General features: G+C 55.7%; 1 protein-coding gene and 1 pseudogene across 1 annotated transcript in view; one reads left to right on the top strand and one right to left on the bottom strand.

Annotated features, from left to right (window-relative positions):
- Positions 1 to 6738, top strand: part of LOC106722699 — a 14108-nt pseudogene extending 7370 nt beyond the window's left edge.
- Positions 6739 to 15203: 8465 nt separating this feature from the next.
- RPS18 (ribosomal protein S18) overlaps positions 15204 to 17008 on the bottom strand; it is a 2183-nt gene continuing 378 nt past the window's right edge. The window contains exons 2-6 of the mRNA XM_006032271.3: positions 16832 to 16930; positions 16608 to 16694; positions 16366 to 16467; positions 15423 to 15514; positions 15204 to 15317 (exon numbers count right to left, since the gene is read on the bottom strand). Coding sequence (XP_006032333.1) covers positions 15242 to 15317; positions 15423 to 15514; positions 16366 to 16467; positions 16608 to 16694; positions 16832 to 16930 — 456 coding nt within the window. The 3' untranslated portion in view covers positions 15204 to 15241. The remainder of the gene's footprint in view (positions 15318 to 15422; positions 15515 to 16365; positions 16468 to 16607; positions 16695 to 16831; positions 16931 to 17008) is intronic.

The raw sequence follows: 17008 nt of genomic DNA, 5'->3' as shown, positions 1-17008 counted from the left end.
CACTGCAGCCCTGACTCCTCCTTGCCCCAGCTCCCAGGCAGCCCCAGGGGTTTGGCTGGGTGGGGACATCAGAGTTTACTCCAGGGTCTTTGAACTGGGTCCTGCTGCAGTGACTCTGCTGTGTGAATTCTCACCTCTTTCTGCTGGTTGATTCCAGGATTCAGAAGAGCCCGAGGTCATGCAGGTGAGTGACCGCTTCTCATATCAGTGACCCCAGACCTCTCCTTTTAGACAGCTTTGTTCCCTGTGGCCACTTCTGCCACCATCATGATGCCCCAAACATGAGCTTTGTTGCTGTGACCAGCAAGAATAGCTGCATCCCTGCTGCTTTCTCCCTCTGCTGCCCCCAACCCAATACATTCTGTATACACCGGGCCCTGGACAGGGTTGGTCTCTGGGCCATGATAGACTCCAGGCCTAAGGGTGTGTTGGGATCCTGAGTCCTTCCCTTTGATGCCATCTGAGCCACAAGTAGCTCCCCTTGCTTCAGTCGGTCTGTTCTGTCTGTGGTGCCCACACACTCAACCAGAGCCCAGCAATCCCATGAGCCTGCCTTGGGTAACTTCTGCCTGTGTCTGAAAGAGTGCTAGGTCCATCCTTAAGAGACTTTGATGACTCAGATCAGCTCTGTAGTGGAGATGATCTCCGAGGCTTTCAATGAATGAGGCAGGCTCTGCAGGGAAACCTGGTGTGTCCCACTCTTCACGTCCACGCACACACCCAGCCCTGCGGAGCGGTCACCATCCCCTTGTGGGTCACATGAGACTTGAGCATGGGGAGGGCCTGCCCTGGGTCAGTCTGCCCCCAGAAGGGGTGTGAGAGCTCCAGCCTTGCAGGGATCCCTCAACCCTGCCCTGGTTCTGCCTCTGCCTGGTTGTGCAGAGCAAGCTGTTACCAGATTTGCCCGTCACTTTGGGGTGTGCTCATTTATTAGGGGTATGTTTCTGGGGGTCACTGTAATTCTATCAATGTGCTGCTTTTGTTACTTGTGTTTCTGTATGGAGCTGCATCTCTCCCTTCTGCAAGCCCTCACCCCAGTGGAGCTATCTTGCAGGACTCAGGTTCAACGGCACTGGGTTCCTCCAACCGCTGAATCAGTCAAACACATGTATGCACATACACACACAGATCAACAGGACATACCTGAGCCAGGCTGGGTTATTTAGCATTGACAGGCGAGCACCCTCATATGCCTTGAACTCTGTTCATCAGGGCAACAATAAATGCAGTCAGACACAAGCACACGGGTTAACAGAGCGCATCTGAGTCAGGCCGGACTATTCAGCATTGATAGGCTGACACCCTCATGTGCCTTGAACTCAGTTCATACCTTATTTCATCAGGACAATAAAGCGCACTTAGACACACATACACACATGCTACTGAGTACGTCTGAGCAGGTTGGGTCTGATCAGCACTTTCAGCTGATACCCTTATGTGCCTCAAAACTCAGCAGGTCCCAATCTCTTGTCACAATGGTCCTAGTAGTAACCCCCCCAATGAGCAGACCCCGCCATAGTATTGGGCATTACTGGGATCTTTGGCTTAGGTAAAAGAAGCGTTGCTGCAGAGAAAATGGGGAGGTCAGGGGGAAGAAAGAGTAGGTGAGGTTCACAGAGAAAGTATAGCTACCAGCTTGACCATAAAAGTTATTTATTGCCAGGTATATGAACTTACGATACCAGTAATAATAGCCATACAAGAGAGAGACAAATAAACAGTTACAATATTACAGAGTTTCAATTAGGTTTTTGGGGAAGTCTAGCTTGAGTTTGATTAGCAAAAGTCTGGTCTAGAAAGCTGTTCCTGGAGTAAGAGAATAAAAGTTGGGTCCGAGAGAGAGAGAGGGAGAGAGAGAGAGTTGGGGTCTCACCACTCAGCAAATCTTGAACCAGTCGAGTTTCCCAGGCTTTGTTGGAGCTGGCAAACAGGCAGAGCCCTCAGCACGATCAGTGGAGAGAGTCCAGGCAGAAAAGGAGTGGAGCTGGTGCAGTGTTGGATCCAAGCACCAGGACAGACACTTGAGCTTGGGTAGGGGTTTTTGTAGAGAACTAACAATGGATCAAGGGAGAACACGAGGTTTGTTTAGGGGCAAACAATGGCTCATGTGCTGGATAACAGGAACTGATCAGTCCTGGCTACGGGTGGCATCACTCTGAGGGAGCTCACAATACAGACGGGCAGATTCAGTGTTTTGGATACCAATAACACCCTGTGCCGCTTGCCCACAAAGCCATGCAGGTGGCCGTGGGATGATAGCGCAGGGTGCAGTGGCAGAGTTGCAGTGGCAGCTTCCGTGTGCGAACCTCCTGTCAGGCCAGCCGGCATGTGTGGGGCCCACAGAGTGGCACCCCTGCCAATAGAGGAGTCATTACTAGAATTGGTCTGATAAATGCTGAGTTGGGTGTGTGTAGATGTGGGTTGATTAGCATTTGGAGCAGGGATCCCCATTGTGCAGTGCTCCCCTGCTTCTGTGGTCCCAGAATTCAGTGCGGTCCTTGTCTTGGAATCTCTGTTTTCCATCCTGAATGCTGATGAAGGTGCATGCCTGTCCCACCTCCCATTTAAATGAGTTGTCACCTGGTTCCATCTCGGATGCAAATGAGACCAGGGGAGTTGCTTCACTCTTTTCACCAGGGATCCGGGTTTTCTGTTTCCCACGGAAAAATGGAGAAAACCACGGATTCCCTGTTTTTATCGGAGAAAACGCAGGATGGTGGTGGGATGGCTGCGTGCTGCCCAGCCACCACCACGCTGCCACTGCCGCCTGGAAGCCAGCTGCACAGCTCTGGGCACAGCTCTGCGGCGGCAGCGGGAGGTTTTGGAGATAGCGGCCAACATCGCCGTCACGGGCCTCCAGGTAAGTGCTATCGGCTGCCGGGTGTGAGCCCCCTCCCCCCCAAGCCCCCATCCCTCACCGTGGCTGCAGTTGGCCATGGAGCTGTGCCCTGGCCACATGCCAGCCTCCTTTTCCTCCTCACCTGGGCAGGCAGCCGGGTGGCATGTGTGCGGCCCACACGTGGTGGGCACCATCACACTGCACCCTGCATCACTTGCCCACAAAGCCCCCCGCAGAGGCGCACCCCTGCCCTCACCCCCTGGCCCTGCTCCCAGCTGCGATGTGCCGCCTGGGGCCAGCAGCACCCCCCGCTCCCTCAGCCCCCAACCATCTTCCCCATCCTGCCCCACAGCCCGCAAACCCCACTTACCTCTAGGACCCTGGGGCGAAGGGCATGGCTCCATGGTGGCAGCGCTTATCTGCAAAGCCCCCCCACCCTGCCTGCAGCCACTGCCCTGCTCTGCCACGGAGACTTGCAGCCGGTTGCGGGGCATGCTACTGCATGCAAGCCCCCCCCTTTCACCCTGTAGCCAGGTGGCATGTACGTGGCCCGCACACAGTGGTTGCCACCGCATTGCAGCGCCCTTGCCCACAAAGCCGTGCAGGTGGCCATGGGATGGGAGTGCAGGGCGCAGTAGCAGAGTTGTGGTGGCCTCCGTGTGTGAACCTCCTGCCAGGCCAGCCGGCGTGTGTGTGGCCCACAGAGTGGCACCCCTGCCCTCATCCCCCGGCCCTGCTTCTGGGAGTGGGCACAGGGGCACACTCCCCCCCTTCTTGATCTACCCCCCAGCACCTTTCCTTTCTCCCGCCCTGCCCTGCCCTGCCCCACCCCTTCCCCCACACACTTACCTGCTGGGGTGGGTGTCAGTGTCTGTGCCTGCATGTCTGTGTCTGTCTGTCTGGGGGGCTGTTGTGAAGGGCATCAGGAGGGCTGTTGAGACTGGGGGCTGGGGCGGGGCCTTTCATTTTAATCACAGATTTTGGGTTCTTAATCAGAGAATTTGCAATGTTTAAGCAGAGAAAACCAGGATCCCTGCTTATCACTCTTGTCTGGAGGGCTTTAGGTGCATCTCCCACTGCATCTGCCTTGTCTTTTGTAAATCCTTCCTCTAATCAGTTCTTGTTCAGGCTTGGGCGGGGGAAGAGTCCTTTGTGAGTCAGACAGGCTGTGTCCTGTGCCAGGCTTCCCCAAGAACACGGAGCTGAGAGGTGACAAAGCGGAGTGGAAGGCACAGGGGTTCCCGGGGCTCTGGGAGCAGTGCACATGCTGGGGTGCCCAGGTGCAGCTGGAGCAGGTCTGTGAAACTCTCAGTCCCGGAGGGAGAAACTGCTCTGGGCAGGCAGGTCAGGCTGGAGCTGTCTCCATCTTCAGTCTAGTTGTTGAGATGGAGGAAGTCAGTCCGTTTCTAAGGGACAAATGGCAGAGTAGGTCATGGGGACAGAAATGAGGGGAAGATATTTTTCACACTGATGCTCTGAAAAGACCCCCCAGCCTACCCGCCCTCCCCTGCCTGCCCTTCCTGGGGTCAGTCATCTGGCATTTCCTAGGTGTGCATTAGCACAGGTCTGAAATGGCCTGTGATTTCTGCCCCAAAGTTATTGCTTCTCGGCCTCTTGAAGGCTCAGATCAAGCATAGTCTATGCTTACCTGGGGGGAAATACTGGGATCACCACAGTGACTTCATAGTTGCGCCTGGGAAAGACTGCTCTGCCGGCATGGGGTAGTACCCATGTACGTAATGCATAGTTAACCTTGGCTTTATGCCCACTTTATGGAAACGGGAGACTCTTTCCTAGCTTGCTCCTGGGGCCTTATGGCTAAAGGCAAGCAAAACTCGGAGGCATCCAAACCCCAAGCCTCTGGGCATGGGCCTGCAAGTAGGATGCCTGCCAAAGGATTTGGAAACATCTGAAGCCGCAGGTGGTGTGGAGGATGTTTGCTGGTAGTAGGGCCACTTATGGTTCTGGACTGATGGATTTGGAATTGATTTGGCCAATTTGGCTTGGAACATGAAAAATTAAAAAAACAAAAAAGCTGCCCCAAAGTCACTTAAATGTGCTTGAAGTCCATGTCTGGCTTTGCAGTGAGGGGCTGGTCCATGCAGTAGCTCAGTCCCATGGATATAGTCGACATGTAGGGAGGGCACAGCGGGGCACATGTCCCCCCCCCCCTCCCCCCACCAAGATTGGCCACTGTCGCCCCCCGCCAACGCACCCGCTGGCAGCTGTGGGGCGGTCCCTGCTTGCCAACACCAGCGCCACCGCCTGCTGTTGGTCGCCATGCCCCCCCAGCCTCCAGGGGCACATGTCGTTCATGCCCACGGGGATGGGAGCATGCAATAATCTGAGGGCAGGAGGCCCCTGTCCCAGCCGTGTCCCAAGCCCTGTCTGCACGTGGTGTCCTTGACCCAGTGCAGCTGTCCCAGTATAGAGCCCTAGAGCAGGCGCACTGCCTAGGGGTGAACTGAGCCTTGCTCCCAGTGCAGGGGGAAGGGGCAGTCAGTTGGGAAATGGCCCCTCCATGCTCTGTGGCCCCAAACTCATTAGCAATGGGCCCTATTCACCTGTGCTTAGTTCCCCTTGTTAATGCTCCCCACTGCCCTTCTCCCTTCCCTCCCACATCCAGTGAGCCCTGGCCCTGACGTCTGGGCTGGGCTGGGCTGTGTGAAGGAAGGAGCTGGCTGTGGGGCTGCCCTGGCTGCAGTTCTGCGCCCATGGGGCTGGGGACATGGAGGGTCCCAGCTGGGGCAGAGCAGGGCACCAATCTGCTGTTGGCAGCAAACCAAGTGACCCAGACCACAGAGCTCCCTAGGCCCTGCCTCTGCTCATCCCTGCCACCCCCTTCTCCCAGCGCAGGCTGCTCTCTGCACCCCTCTGCTCCCTGCTGTCTCCCAGCCCCCAGCTCTCCCAGCCCCCTCCCAGCCAGCCTCACTGCCTGCACCTCTTCCCAACAGCGCCTGTGACACCATCTCATGGGTTTGGCACCCAGCCCTCTTGCCCCCCCACAGCCCGCCCAGCTGTGCCACTGGGGCCAAGCAGCCCAGCCTGGTGTCAGGGAGGGGCAGGACATGGACCTGCTGTTATGACTTATGTCATGTCCCTCCCTCTTCTCAGGGCCTGACCTGCCCCCACTCCCTGACACTTGCCCCTCTCCTCACCCCTCCTGGGTCCGGCACCTGTCCCTCCTGCCCCCACTCTGCCCCAGGGATGAAGAGTCTGGGTGGGAACGTCCTGCTTTGCCCCCAGGGCCATTTCCTGTTCTCCCTGTTTCCCTTGTGGGCAATGGTGATTTCCCAGCAGGGACTGACCCGTGATTCCTGGGGATGCAGCGAATTCCCCGTGATCTTGGGGCCCCGCCTGCCCCGGCCCTGACCCGTGACTCTCTGCCCAGTGGACGTGACTCTGGACCCAGACACGGCTCATCCCAACCTTGTCCTGTCTGAGGATTGGAAACGTGTGAGAGCTGGAAACACATGACAGGATCTGCCCAACATCCCTGAGAGATTTGATTTTTAGCCCTTTGTGCTGGGCTTGGAAGGGTCCATGGGCGGGAGGCACTACTGGGAGGTGGAGGTGGGAGATGAGACGGAGTGGGCTCTGGGCATGTGCTGGGCGTCCGTGTGCAGGAAGGGGAGAGTCACATTCACACCTGACTGGATACTGGGCCGTGTGGCCGTGGGATGGCACCTACATGACCTGGACCTTCCAGCCAACCCCTCCCCGTGCGTGTGCGGCCCAGGCGCATGAGGGTTTTCCTTGACTACGAGTTGGGCGAGGTCTCATTTTACAACATGACTGACAGGTCCCATCTCTTCACTTTCGCTGACTCCTTCTCTGGGACCCTGCACCCGTATTTCTATCCTGGTCACCATGAGGGGGGCACTAGTGCAGCTCCCTGATCCTGCGCCTGGTCCCAGCCCAGCCCTGGAGGAAGTTTCTGTCACTGCCATGACCCGGGGCACAGACTGTCTGTGCCCCACGCTGCCCACTGCCAGCCCCCCCAGTGCCCCCCGGGGGGGGTGGGCAGGGCTGGGGTCCCCCAGTCTCTGGAGCTGCTTTAGCCTGGACCCTGCTGCTGCCCTGCACCCCAGGGGTCATTCATCTCCCATCCCTGCACTCACAGCACTGCCCACTGGAAGGGACTGTCTCCAAATTCTCATCCTTCACTTACAGATCCCTGCAGTGCCCATGGGTTTATCACCTTTACTCTGTGCGCCCCTTTCAGCACTGCCCTCCCTCTATTCCCTGTCTTTTGTCTTTAAAAAGCCCCTCTGTGTTGCACAGCCTGCTCTCTGCACGTCCTTTCCTAGCATCTCCCGAGGGAGTTCTTGCCCTTGAAATCTAATGCATGTTGGAGTCGCTGAACCCAGCGCTGCCCCAGCTTTCTGGTGTGAGAGTCCAGAGCCATGCAGCATGTCTGGAGCCATGTGTGGCTGAACAGCATGAGTCGCCCTACACAAGGGGCTGGCAAATATTTCAGCTAGAGAGCCGTTTAACGAGTTTGGGTGAGCTGCCAAGGGCTGCAAGGGTGGCTCTGCCCCCTTGTCACCATCTTTTAGAGATTCATAGATGTAAGGTTGGAAGGGACCTTGTAGATCTTCTAGTCCAACCCCCCTGTTGTGGGCAGGAGAGAAAGCTGGGCTCAAATGACCCCAGCCAGGTAAATGTCTAGCCTCCTCTTAAAGACCCCCAGGGTAAGAGCCAGCACCACTTCCCTTGGAAGTCTTAAATCTTGGGACCAGATGTCCTGCCCCAACCCCTGACCTTTGCCACTGGATGTCCCTTCCCTTGCCCTGAAAGTACCCCTACTGGGAGGTGAGGGTGCCATGTTGAAACAGGAAAAAAAAATCATATACGAAAAACAATCAAACATCTACTATACCTTTTTTAAACTTCATTTAAAAAAAATATTTTTGTTTGGTGTTATGGGTGTTTCCTTGTGTATCTAGAGGCGACAGCATAATGGCTCAAAATAGAGTTGTATTGTTGTATATAGTGTGTGGGGAAGCAGGGCCAGCCCACAATTTTTTAGGGGTCCCCTGCAAAGCATAGTTTTGGGGCCCCCTGATGCGAAGAAGGCATCAGTGGTGGGGCAGTGACAAGCACAGAGGTGGATGAAGGTGCACTGGGGCCCTGGGCAAGCACAAAATTGGAGGCCCCCTCCCCCCATGGGAGCTGGGCTTCAGGGTGGGGAGCGCCCCTTCCCCTTCTAGTGCTGGTGGGGGAGGCTGGGGGGACCCTGCCAGGCTGGGGGGCACATGTTGCCTCTTCTCCCTGAATGCCCAGGATTGCTACCTCACAAATCTTTAAAAGGTTTTCACACAACAAGGACACTCCTCCGGAGAGACAGATGCACATTTGAAAGAGCCACTTGGATACCATGTGAAGAATTGCTGCAGTGCAGAAGGAAAACCCCCACGAATTGCACACTGCTGGTTATGACGTATCACCCCTCCCTGGAACCTACATGGAAAATCCTCAAACAATTGCAAACCCAACTAGAAGAAGACCCAGTTCTTAAAGAGATCTTCCCAGATCCACCCATCCTACCCTTAAACAAGCACTGAACCTCACTAACCTCATCACCAGAAGCAAGCCTCCTATGGCCCGAAACACACCAAATGGATCCAGGCCGTGCCATGAAAAGAAATGCAAAACCTGCCAACACATCTCCACCACCCCACAATGACTACACCCCACAACAGAGCCATCAGCATTCCTGGATCTTAGAGCTGCACCTCCAGAAATGTAATATAGCTCATCCAGTGCAGCAAATGCCCTGATGGAAAATACGTAGGAGAGGCCAAACAAGAACTGTGCACCAGAACGAACGCACACCGGACATCTATCAAAGACAAGAATACCCAATTACCTGTGGGAGCAAATTTCTCACTGAAGAACCATTCTCTCTCCAATCTCTCAGTATTAATCCTCAAAGGGAATTCACAAAACACTTTTCACAGATAAACCTATGAACTTCACTTCATCAACCTCCTGGATACAAAAAATCATTGACTAAACATAGAAGAAATATAAAAATCTAGAACTCTTGGTTCCAAAATGATACCTTTTATTAGACCAACTGGGAAATCACAATGAAATTGTCCTTTTCTGCAAGCTTTTGGGCTCAAAGTCCCTTCATCAGGCTCTGAGAAAAGTATAGATGATAAAAAGTTCCCACAGGTAGGAAATAAACTTCAGTTTTGCACAGAGGAAGCTGGAGACGGAAAGCTGTCCCTCTAGGTCCAGCTTTTTCTTGTGATTTCCCAGCTGGTCTAATAAAAGGCATTATTTAGGAACCAAGAATTCTACATTTTTTGTATTTCTTCTCATCTCAGACCAACATGGCTAGCAAGTACATCCCTGAAACATGGAAGATGCCAAATTTTAGTTGATTTTGGATTTTAAATTTCATTTCAGAACAACAAGAAAGATTTTTTTACCTCCCCACCTGCCATCTGATACCTCCAGGGAAAGAATCTTACCTGATCTACATACCAAAGAGCAACTCAGCACAACTCTCAAAGACACAGCTACTGAGTACATCCCTGGACTATACATAGACATTGGATTTATGACACACTATAAGCTGCCTGGCATCTGACTCCCCAGGTACCTCTCCACTTTTACCTGCTACATTCATCCCCCTTCCCAGCCTGCCTCTCACCTACTGGCTTCTCAGTTTACATCTCCACTGACTGCCCTTCTTGCATGCAGACCAGCCTCTACTATTCGTTCCATCCAGGAAGAGCGCGCAAACACACCAACTGCAGGTGCTTCCCCAGCCTGACCAAGGTCTTTTAAGCCCAAAAGCTTGCTAAGAAAAATGTTTCTAACTATTTAGTTGGTCTAATAAAAGATAGTGACACACACACAGACACCGCCCCTACCCATACACGTACAGCCCTCCATCCTCCCCCCGCCCAACCTTCCGCAGCTTAGTCTCACCCCCTCCACCCCCTTACACTCAGGTGCAGAGAGCTGCTGCCCAGCCATCCTGAGCAGCCCCACAAATGCAGAGGGCTGGGCTGAGCTGGGCTGGGCTGGGCCCGGCGGGGAGCAGGTAAGGCAGGGCTCTCCCAGCCCAGCTTGGCCCCCTCCCCTGCAGGTGTGGCGAGGCTCTTCAGGCAAGACCCCAGCCCTATCAGTGCAGGAGAGGTCCTGCTTCCAGCTGCCAAGGAAGCAAATGTGAAAGGCACAGTTTTAAACTTGGCACCGAAAATGGGCGTGGAGTTTAAAACCATGCCTTTCACTTCCCTGCTGGGGAGGACGCCAGCCGCACAGGGTCCCTTGGCTGCAGGGCCGCCTGCAGCTGCAGGTTTTGCAGGCATGGATGGCTGGCCCTGGGGGTAAGTGGGGTATGTGGGGTGTGTGGTTGGGCAGCAGAGGTGTGTGACTGGGGTGTGGGTATGGTGGATAATGTGTGTTGGGGAGGGTGGGGTGGGCATGGAGGGGTGTGGGGTATGTGGTTGGCATGGGGCTGTGGGTATGGTGGAGTGTGGGAGGGTGTCAGTAGCCTGCTGACTGACAATGGACTACAAATCCCAGATGCAGGGTTTCTTGTCACTTCCTCTTCCTGCTTCCAGGTGCCTCTGGGATTTGTAGTCCATGGTCATTCAGCAGGCCTCCTGCCCATGGTTTATGTGTGGGTACCTAGCACGCATACATGATGGCAGAGTGTCCTGGGTACAGGGGTTCATGGGTGGCTTGGGATGAGTAGCGGTTTGGGAGGGCACAGCAACATTGACTTTGCTGCTGGCAGTGCAGCAGCTTTTATTTTTTCACTTCCTGCCTCAGGGGTCCCAGTCCTTCATTCTGTTGCTGCACTGCCAAATGTCTGGACCAGTGAGAGCCCCACAGCATGGATGAGGTGGCTCTGCAGGCCAGACCTGGACCATGGGGTTCAGGGTTGAGCACCCCTGAGTCTATAAGGGGCATCTCTACCCTGCCTTCTGCCTGACTTCAGACTGACACAACTAGCTACTTCTCTCAGTCCAGATCAGTGGTGATCAAGATGCCTTCTCAAGCGTTTTTAAACCTGAAAGCTTGCTAAGAAAGTTTTTTCCAACTATTTGAGTTGGCCTAATAAAAGATATCAGATTTACCAGAAGGACCTTGTCTGCCTATGAGACTCAAGGCATTTTAGCATCCCCAGAATAAACATGTAACTAAAATGCCCCCATCTTTCCCCTACCTGAAATGCAGATGTGTCCTGACCCTGCAGCCTTTCCCCCTCACTCACCCCGACACAGCAGAGCAGACAGCTCCCTGCCCCAGGGCTTCTCTGGCCTGCTGTCATCTCAGGCAGCTCTGGGCTGATCTTCTCCCTGCTCCCCAGCACTGAGCTCCCTGCTTCAGGCCCCAGGGCTGTCACTGGGATCCAGGAATGGTTCCAGGCTCAAGGGGAAAGTAGACAAGGTTTTCCTGGCCAGACCAGCACTGACAGCGCTGCCCCAATTTCCTGTGGGGAAACTCTCCTTCCCCTCTTGTGTGTATTTGGTCCCAGGGTCACACTGCCCAGGCCTGTAGCTCCCATCAGGCAGACGACCTCCCTGCACCATGGAAGGTCTGCCAGGGGGTGAGTAACTCTAGACAGGCTCCCTTTACTGTACCTGATGCTTGCCACTGTGGGAGACAGGAGACTGACCACTGATCTGACCTGCGATGGTCCAGCTTATGTCCTGGTGTCCAGGGCTATATTCCAACCAGAGGTGCAAAGGGCAGAGCCCAGAACCTGACACTGCCAGCCCTGGGATACATGGGCTTGTACAGAGCTCCCCGCAGCCCCCGTGGGAACAGAACAGGTTTGCAGTGCGTGTCCCGAGGCACCAGCATCACCTGGCTGAGCTGGATCGCCTGACCCTGCTCAGCACAGTGCAGTGCCCAGGTCCCGAAGAGGAGGACAGTGGCTGAGAAGGTGATGATGAGGGCAGCCTCACTCACAGCATCAGACTGTCACCTGCCCCCTCATAGCTAAGGCAAACCTCACCACAGCCGGGGCTGGCACACAGCAGCAGGTGGGGCAGCAGGAAGAGGAAGCCCAGTGCTGGCCCAAGCAGCGCTGAATAACCCACATCCTTCCTCTGCATGAAGCTGAGCTCCCCATACCTCCTCACTGACTCCTGCTCCTCCCATGGCCAAGCCCAGCCTTCCGACCTCCGCCTCCCAGCAGCGTTCTTCCAAAATCTCCCACTCCCTGCCACTTTCTACTGACAGAGAAAGCTAGTTTTGGAATAAGAAACACTCGCAGGACTGGTGTGATAGCAGAGCAGTTCAGCCAGGCCCAGTCCTTCTCTGGGTAGGGCATGGATAGGCCGATCTACGAGTGTCACAAAGCTTGTGTCAAGTCTTTCATGAAAAGTGAGGATGTCACAGCTGCCCAGGGGAGTTGGGCACAGCTTTCCTCCTCACATGCACGGGGCCTCCCACTCACTTTGGGAGTTGTGAAAGCCCCAGTCCTCCCAAAGCCTCTCCCTGCAGGATGTTGCCATTCCCTTCACCAGCTTCTCCCTGTCCTGGATCAGCAGCACCCAGTAGCTCCTGGCTGTGCAATCCTCACAGCTCTAGTGTTTTGGTTTTGCAGAGACTTACCCAGTAGCACTTGTCCCCACATAGCAACCAGTCCATGGGGCAGAGTGTGCAGCCAGAGCCCTCTGCAGAGAGATGGATATGATCGGTGGTAACAACGCAGTGGCCTGATTCTCCTTCCCTGCCTCCTGCTTTGAGGACACTGGGTTGGCTGGAGCTATTTTTAAGCCCCCTTGGGTTTTCCTGGATTTTGAGGAGGTGCATGGCTCTCCATAGCTCACTGCATAAAGTAGACCATCTTCAGAGCCCCTTGGGAAGCAGAGCTTGCTCCCAGCACAGTGGTCTTGCCATGCCCCTGGCACACTCCCTGCAGTGGTGAAGGGAGGTGCTAGGAGCAGGGCTAATGCAGGGCCACACACTAGCTGAGATAGCCCCTGGCACAGACAGAGGATTCACTCATTGCAAGGCCCCTTTACATGGTCACAGCAGCCTAGACAGGGCTGGAGCAACAGCAGGCAGGAGCTCAGTGTGAATGCAACAATTGGGAGAAGCGGGGAGCAGCTGAACAGAAAGGAACACGGGGACTCGAGAGCAATGGAGGGAGGGCCATGGGATGGATGTAGTGAGCTAAGATCCCCACAGCTGGGAAAAATAAGGGGGACCTGTGTGACAGTATTATCAAGGTCTGCCTGTCATTCCCCCCATCCACCCCCACGGCCAGGAGAGGTCAGCCAGCGCTGGTCAGGCCCAGCTGGAGCACAGCTCTGGGCACTGCAGTGCAGGAAGGTTGGGGAGATGTTGGGAGGATCCAGAGGTGAGTGACAAAGATGTGGAAGGGGCCGGGGAGGAGGAGGAGGTGGGCGTAGTTGGGAAAAGGAGACTAAGGGATATGGGCTGGGGGGCATGTGTGAATGTGCTGGCAGCAAGCCTCAACTCCTGGAGAGGCTGCCCTAAAGAAGAGGGAGAGCTCCAGTTCACCCTGATGCAGAGGCCAAGACAGGGAGCTGCTGGGTAGATGGCAGCAAGTCAGAGTCAAACTAAACATCAGGAGAATCGCCCTGCTGTCAGTCCAGTAGAAGGTGGGACGAGCTGTCAGGGAAGTCATGTTTCCTTCCTTGGGGGTTGTAAGAGGAGGCCTCAAGGGTATCTGGCTGGAACAGCTTAGGAACTGCCCAGCCTGCATCTGTGCAGGGCTTGGAGAAGACAACCTGTGAGACCCCTCCCAGCCCCAGGACACCCCCAAAGTGTGCCCCACGCGCAGCCCCAGCAGAGGTGCAGCCATTTCTTGACTGGCACCCACGGACTGGAGGCCAGACAGGATGGGGTGGTGCATCCACATGGCTTAAGGCAACTGGGTTCCCCTGACAGGGACTTGGGAAGCAGGAGCAGCAGGTACCTGCTGAGGGCACTGGTGCTGGGTCAGGTCAGGTGGGAACCGCTCCAGGCACTCGCTACACTCAGGAGTCGACATATTTTTGGTCCCAAATCTGTTGCAGTCCAGGGCTCCTGGGGTCCCTCCATTACCATGGTTGGTCTGAACTAAAGCAGAGCACAGACTAGGGGGCCCAGACACCAGGCCCTGCTGGGACCTCAGCTGAGTCGCTTTGTTCCCCACTCTCCCTTGTGCCTGTTTCCCCAGAACAGACCTGATGACAGCTCCTGGCTGTAGAGGACTCTTGGTGCAAGGCCTGGGGCTGCCACCATGCACCAGACAGGACTATCCGACTGCTGACTCCGAGCAGGAGCTTGGAGAGGTTTATTGGGGACAGTGTCCTGCAGAAACCCTGGTTCTGGTGCAGATCCCACTGATCCAGCTGCTGTCAACTCCTACAGCTTTTGGATGAGCCTTGAAAGGCCAGACAGCATAGAAGTATTTGGGGCTAGAGCCCCTGGGAACCAGGTTAGAAGGGGGCCTTGAGCCCATCCCCAACACACAAGCCATTGTTTCAGAATGGTATAGTAGGGCCGTGTTTTGCAGCATCTGGGCACCTAACTGAAGCAGAGATGCTCACTTCATCACTACTATGAAAGGACTAGAACGGACCAGAGGATCAAACGCAGAGTGATTTCAATACAAAAGACGGAACGAGGAAGAGGGGGCAGGGGGCAACATTGAGAGGGGCACACATAGTAAGTGATAAACCCATGGGGGCTGCAGGGATCTGTAAATGAAGGATGAGAATTTGGAGATGGTCCTTCTAGTGGGCAATGCTACAAGCATAGGGATTCAGAAATGATCTTGGTGTGGGGTGCAGGGCAGCAGTAGGGGCCAGGTTGAAGCAGCTCCTGCAACTGGGAGACCGTAGCCCTGCCGTGTCCTGCCCCAGTCCCTGCCTACCCTCTACCCCGAGGGACCGGCTGTGAAGGGATTCCCTCAGGGCTGGGACCAGGTGCAGGATCAGGGGAGCCACATTGGTGTCTTCATGCAAGATCCCAGAAGGGTGTCGGTGAAAATGAAAAAAAATGGGACCCATCAGTCACATTGTAAAGTGAGACCTTACCCACTTCCTATTCCCGGAAAAATACCTACCTGCCTGGGCCATACAGCCACCCCGTACCCATTGACAAGTGTCAGTGTAACCTTCCCCTTCTTGCACACCGACTCCCTGCACACACCCCTGCCCTGCCTCAACCTCACAGGAGCACCGCCTGCCCGTGAACCCCTCAGAGCCCAGGAGACAGGGACAAAGATCAATTCTTTGGGTTGTCAGGTAGCTGCTATCATTTGTCTCTCACACTTCCCTGCCCAGGATAGAAGAGAACAGCAGCCCCACGTCCTGCTTCTCCCACCAGCCCTGCCCCAGACTCATCCCCCCAGAGAGAGAAGGGAGGCAGGTCTGAGAACAGCACTTTATTACAGACACAGGGAACAGGTTACTTCTTCTTTGAGACACCCACAGTGCGGCCGCGGCGGCCTGTCGTCTTTGTGTGCTGGCCTCGCACACGTAGCCTGCAAAGGAAGGAAAGAGATAGGGGTCAGAGCTGAGATGAGATATCACCCGCTCTGCCCCCCACCTTGCCTCTGTGGGCAGCGCCACACCCCATCCCCACTTACCCCCAGAAGTGACGCAGCCCACGATGTGCCCGGATCTTTTTCAGCCGCTCCAGGTCCTCACGCAGCTTGTTGTCAAGCCCGTTGGCCAGCACCTGTGGCAAAGAGGCAGGTCAGAGATGCAGCCTAGCTGGGGCTGAGGTCAGCCAGCCCAGGCCCCACCGTGTGGGAGAAGCTGAACTACACACATGTGGGCTGCTGGCAGAGGAGCACCAAGGACAGGCCCCACAGCTCCTAGAACCACAACCACATGTGGGAGCTCACCTGTGTCTGGCATACCTCAGACCCTTGGTGCTCTCCCCTTGTTGGGGAGTCCTAAACCATGCCCCCCTCCCACCCCATTTTGCTGTGCTGGGTAGGTCGCTACATCCCTCCGCACAGATCCTCAGGGCCCAGAAGCAGTTCAGTATGAATCTCAGCCGTTAGCATGCAAGAGAAGGCAGCTGTTAAGCGACAGTTTCAAGAGAGCCGAGATGTGGAGACCAGGGTCACACCCTGTGCGGATAAGGCGACCCCAGGAAAGAACAAGTGGCAGGGCATAACTCAGTTTCCCTGCTCCATCAGTCAAAAGCTCAATCTCCCAGAGCAATGAGGAAGACTACAGACCTGAACCGTATCCAACTCCCCCACGCCAAGCCACAGGGGTGAGTCTGGAACTTGCCCCCAGCCGTTAGGAGGGGATCGTGGAAGCCCGAGACCTTATCTCCCCCTGCAGCAAGTGTCTACATATTGTCTGACACGTGTAGCTGCTCTTAGCCACACTGATAACATCCCTATCAAACAACTGTTAATCAGAGGAGCTTGCCATGACTTCTTTTGTCCTTCTCCAGATAAAATAAAAGCCCCACGAGCCATCCTGAGTGTAACACTCCCTTCCCCTGCCAGGCTCAGCCCCTGGTCACAGGCCCTGGGAGATTACAGGCCTGGAAGGAGCCCCAACGCTCACCTGGCTGTATTTGCCATCCTTGATGTCCTTCTGCCTGTTGAGGAACCAGTCGGGGATCTTGTACTGCCGGGGGTTCTGCATGATAGTGATGACGCGCTCCACCTGCAAGCGGGGAAAGGGGGGTTACAGTAAGCCAAGGTCAGCCGGGGCTCCCCACCCCCCACAGCAGACCTCCCCAGCACTGCTCCCCGCAGCCAAACCCCACAGCACCCTGCACTGCACCGTCACCCCGGCCTCCTCACCTCATCCTCTGTCAGCTCCCCGGCCCTCTTGGTCAGGTCAATGTCTGCTTTCCTCAGCACCACATGGGCATAACGCCGGCCCACGCCCTGCGGGCAAGGGGAGAGTGTAAATACAGGCCTCAGCTCGGGAGAGGGGGTCTGCCCCAGCCCTGCCAGGGCCCTGCAGGGCGAGCCCCTGCCCCAGGGACGGACCCACAGCCCACCCCCCGCCGGGCGGCCCGCACCTTGATGGCGGTGATGGCGAAGGCGATCTTGCGCCGCCCGTCGATGTTGGTGTTGAGCACGCGGAGAATGTGCTGGAACTTCTCGGGGATCACGAGCGACTGCGCGGGGGCAGGAGCAGGTCAAGGGCGATCTTGCGGCCTTCTGCCCCCCCGCCCCACCACCCCGGCCCCCCTGCG

This window comes from Alligator sinensis, unplaced genomic scaffold (assembly GCF_000455745.1).
Source record: "Alligator sinensis unplaced genomic scaffold, ASM45574v1 scaffold634_1, whole genome shotgun sequence".
Lineage (NCBI taxonomy): Eukaryota > Metazoa > Chordata > Crocodylia > Alligatoridae > Alligator > Alligator sinensis.
The sequence above is the reverse complement of the archived record's forward strand: the minus strand, read 5'-3'. Positions and strand labels throughout refer to the sequence as shown.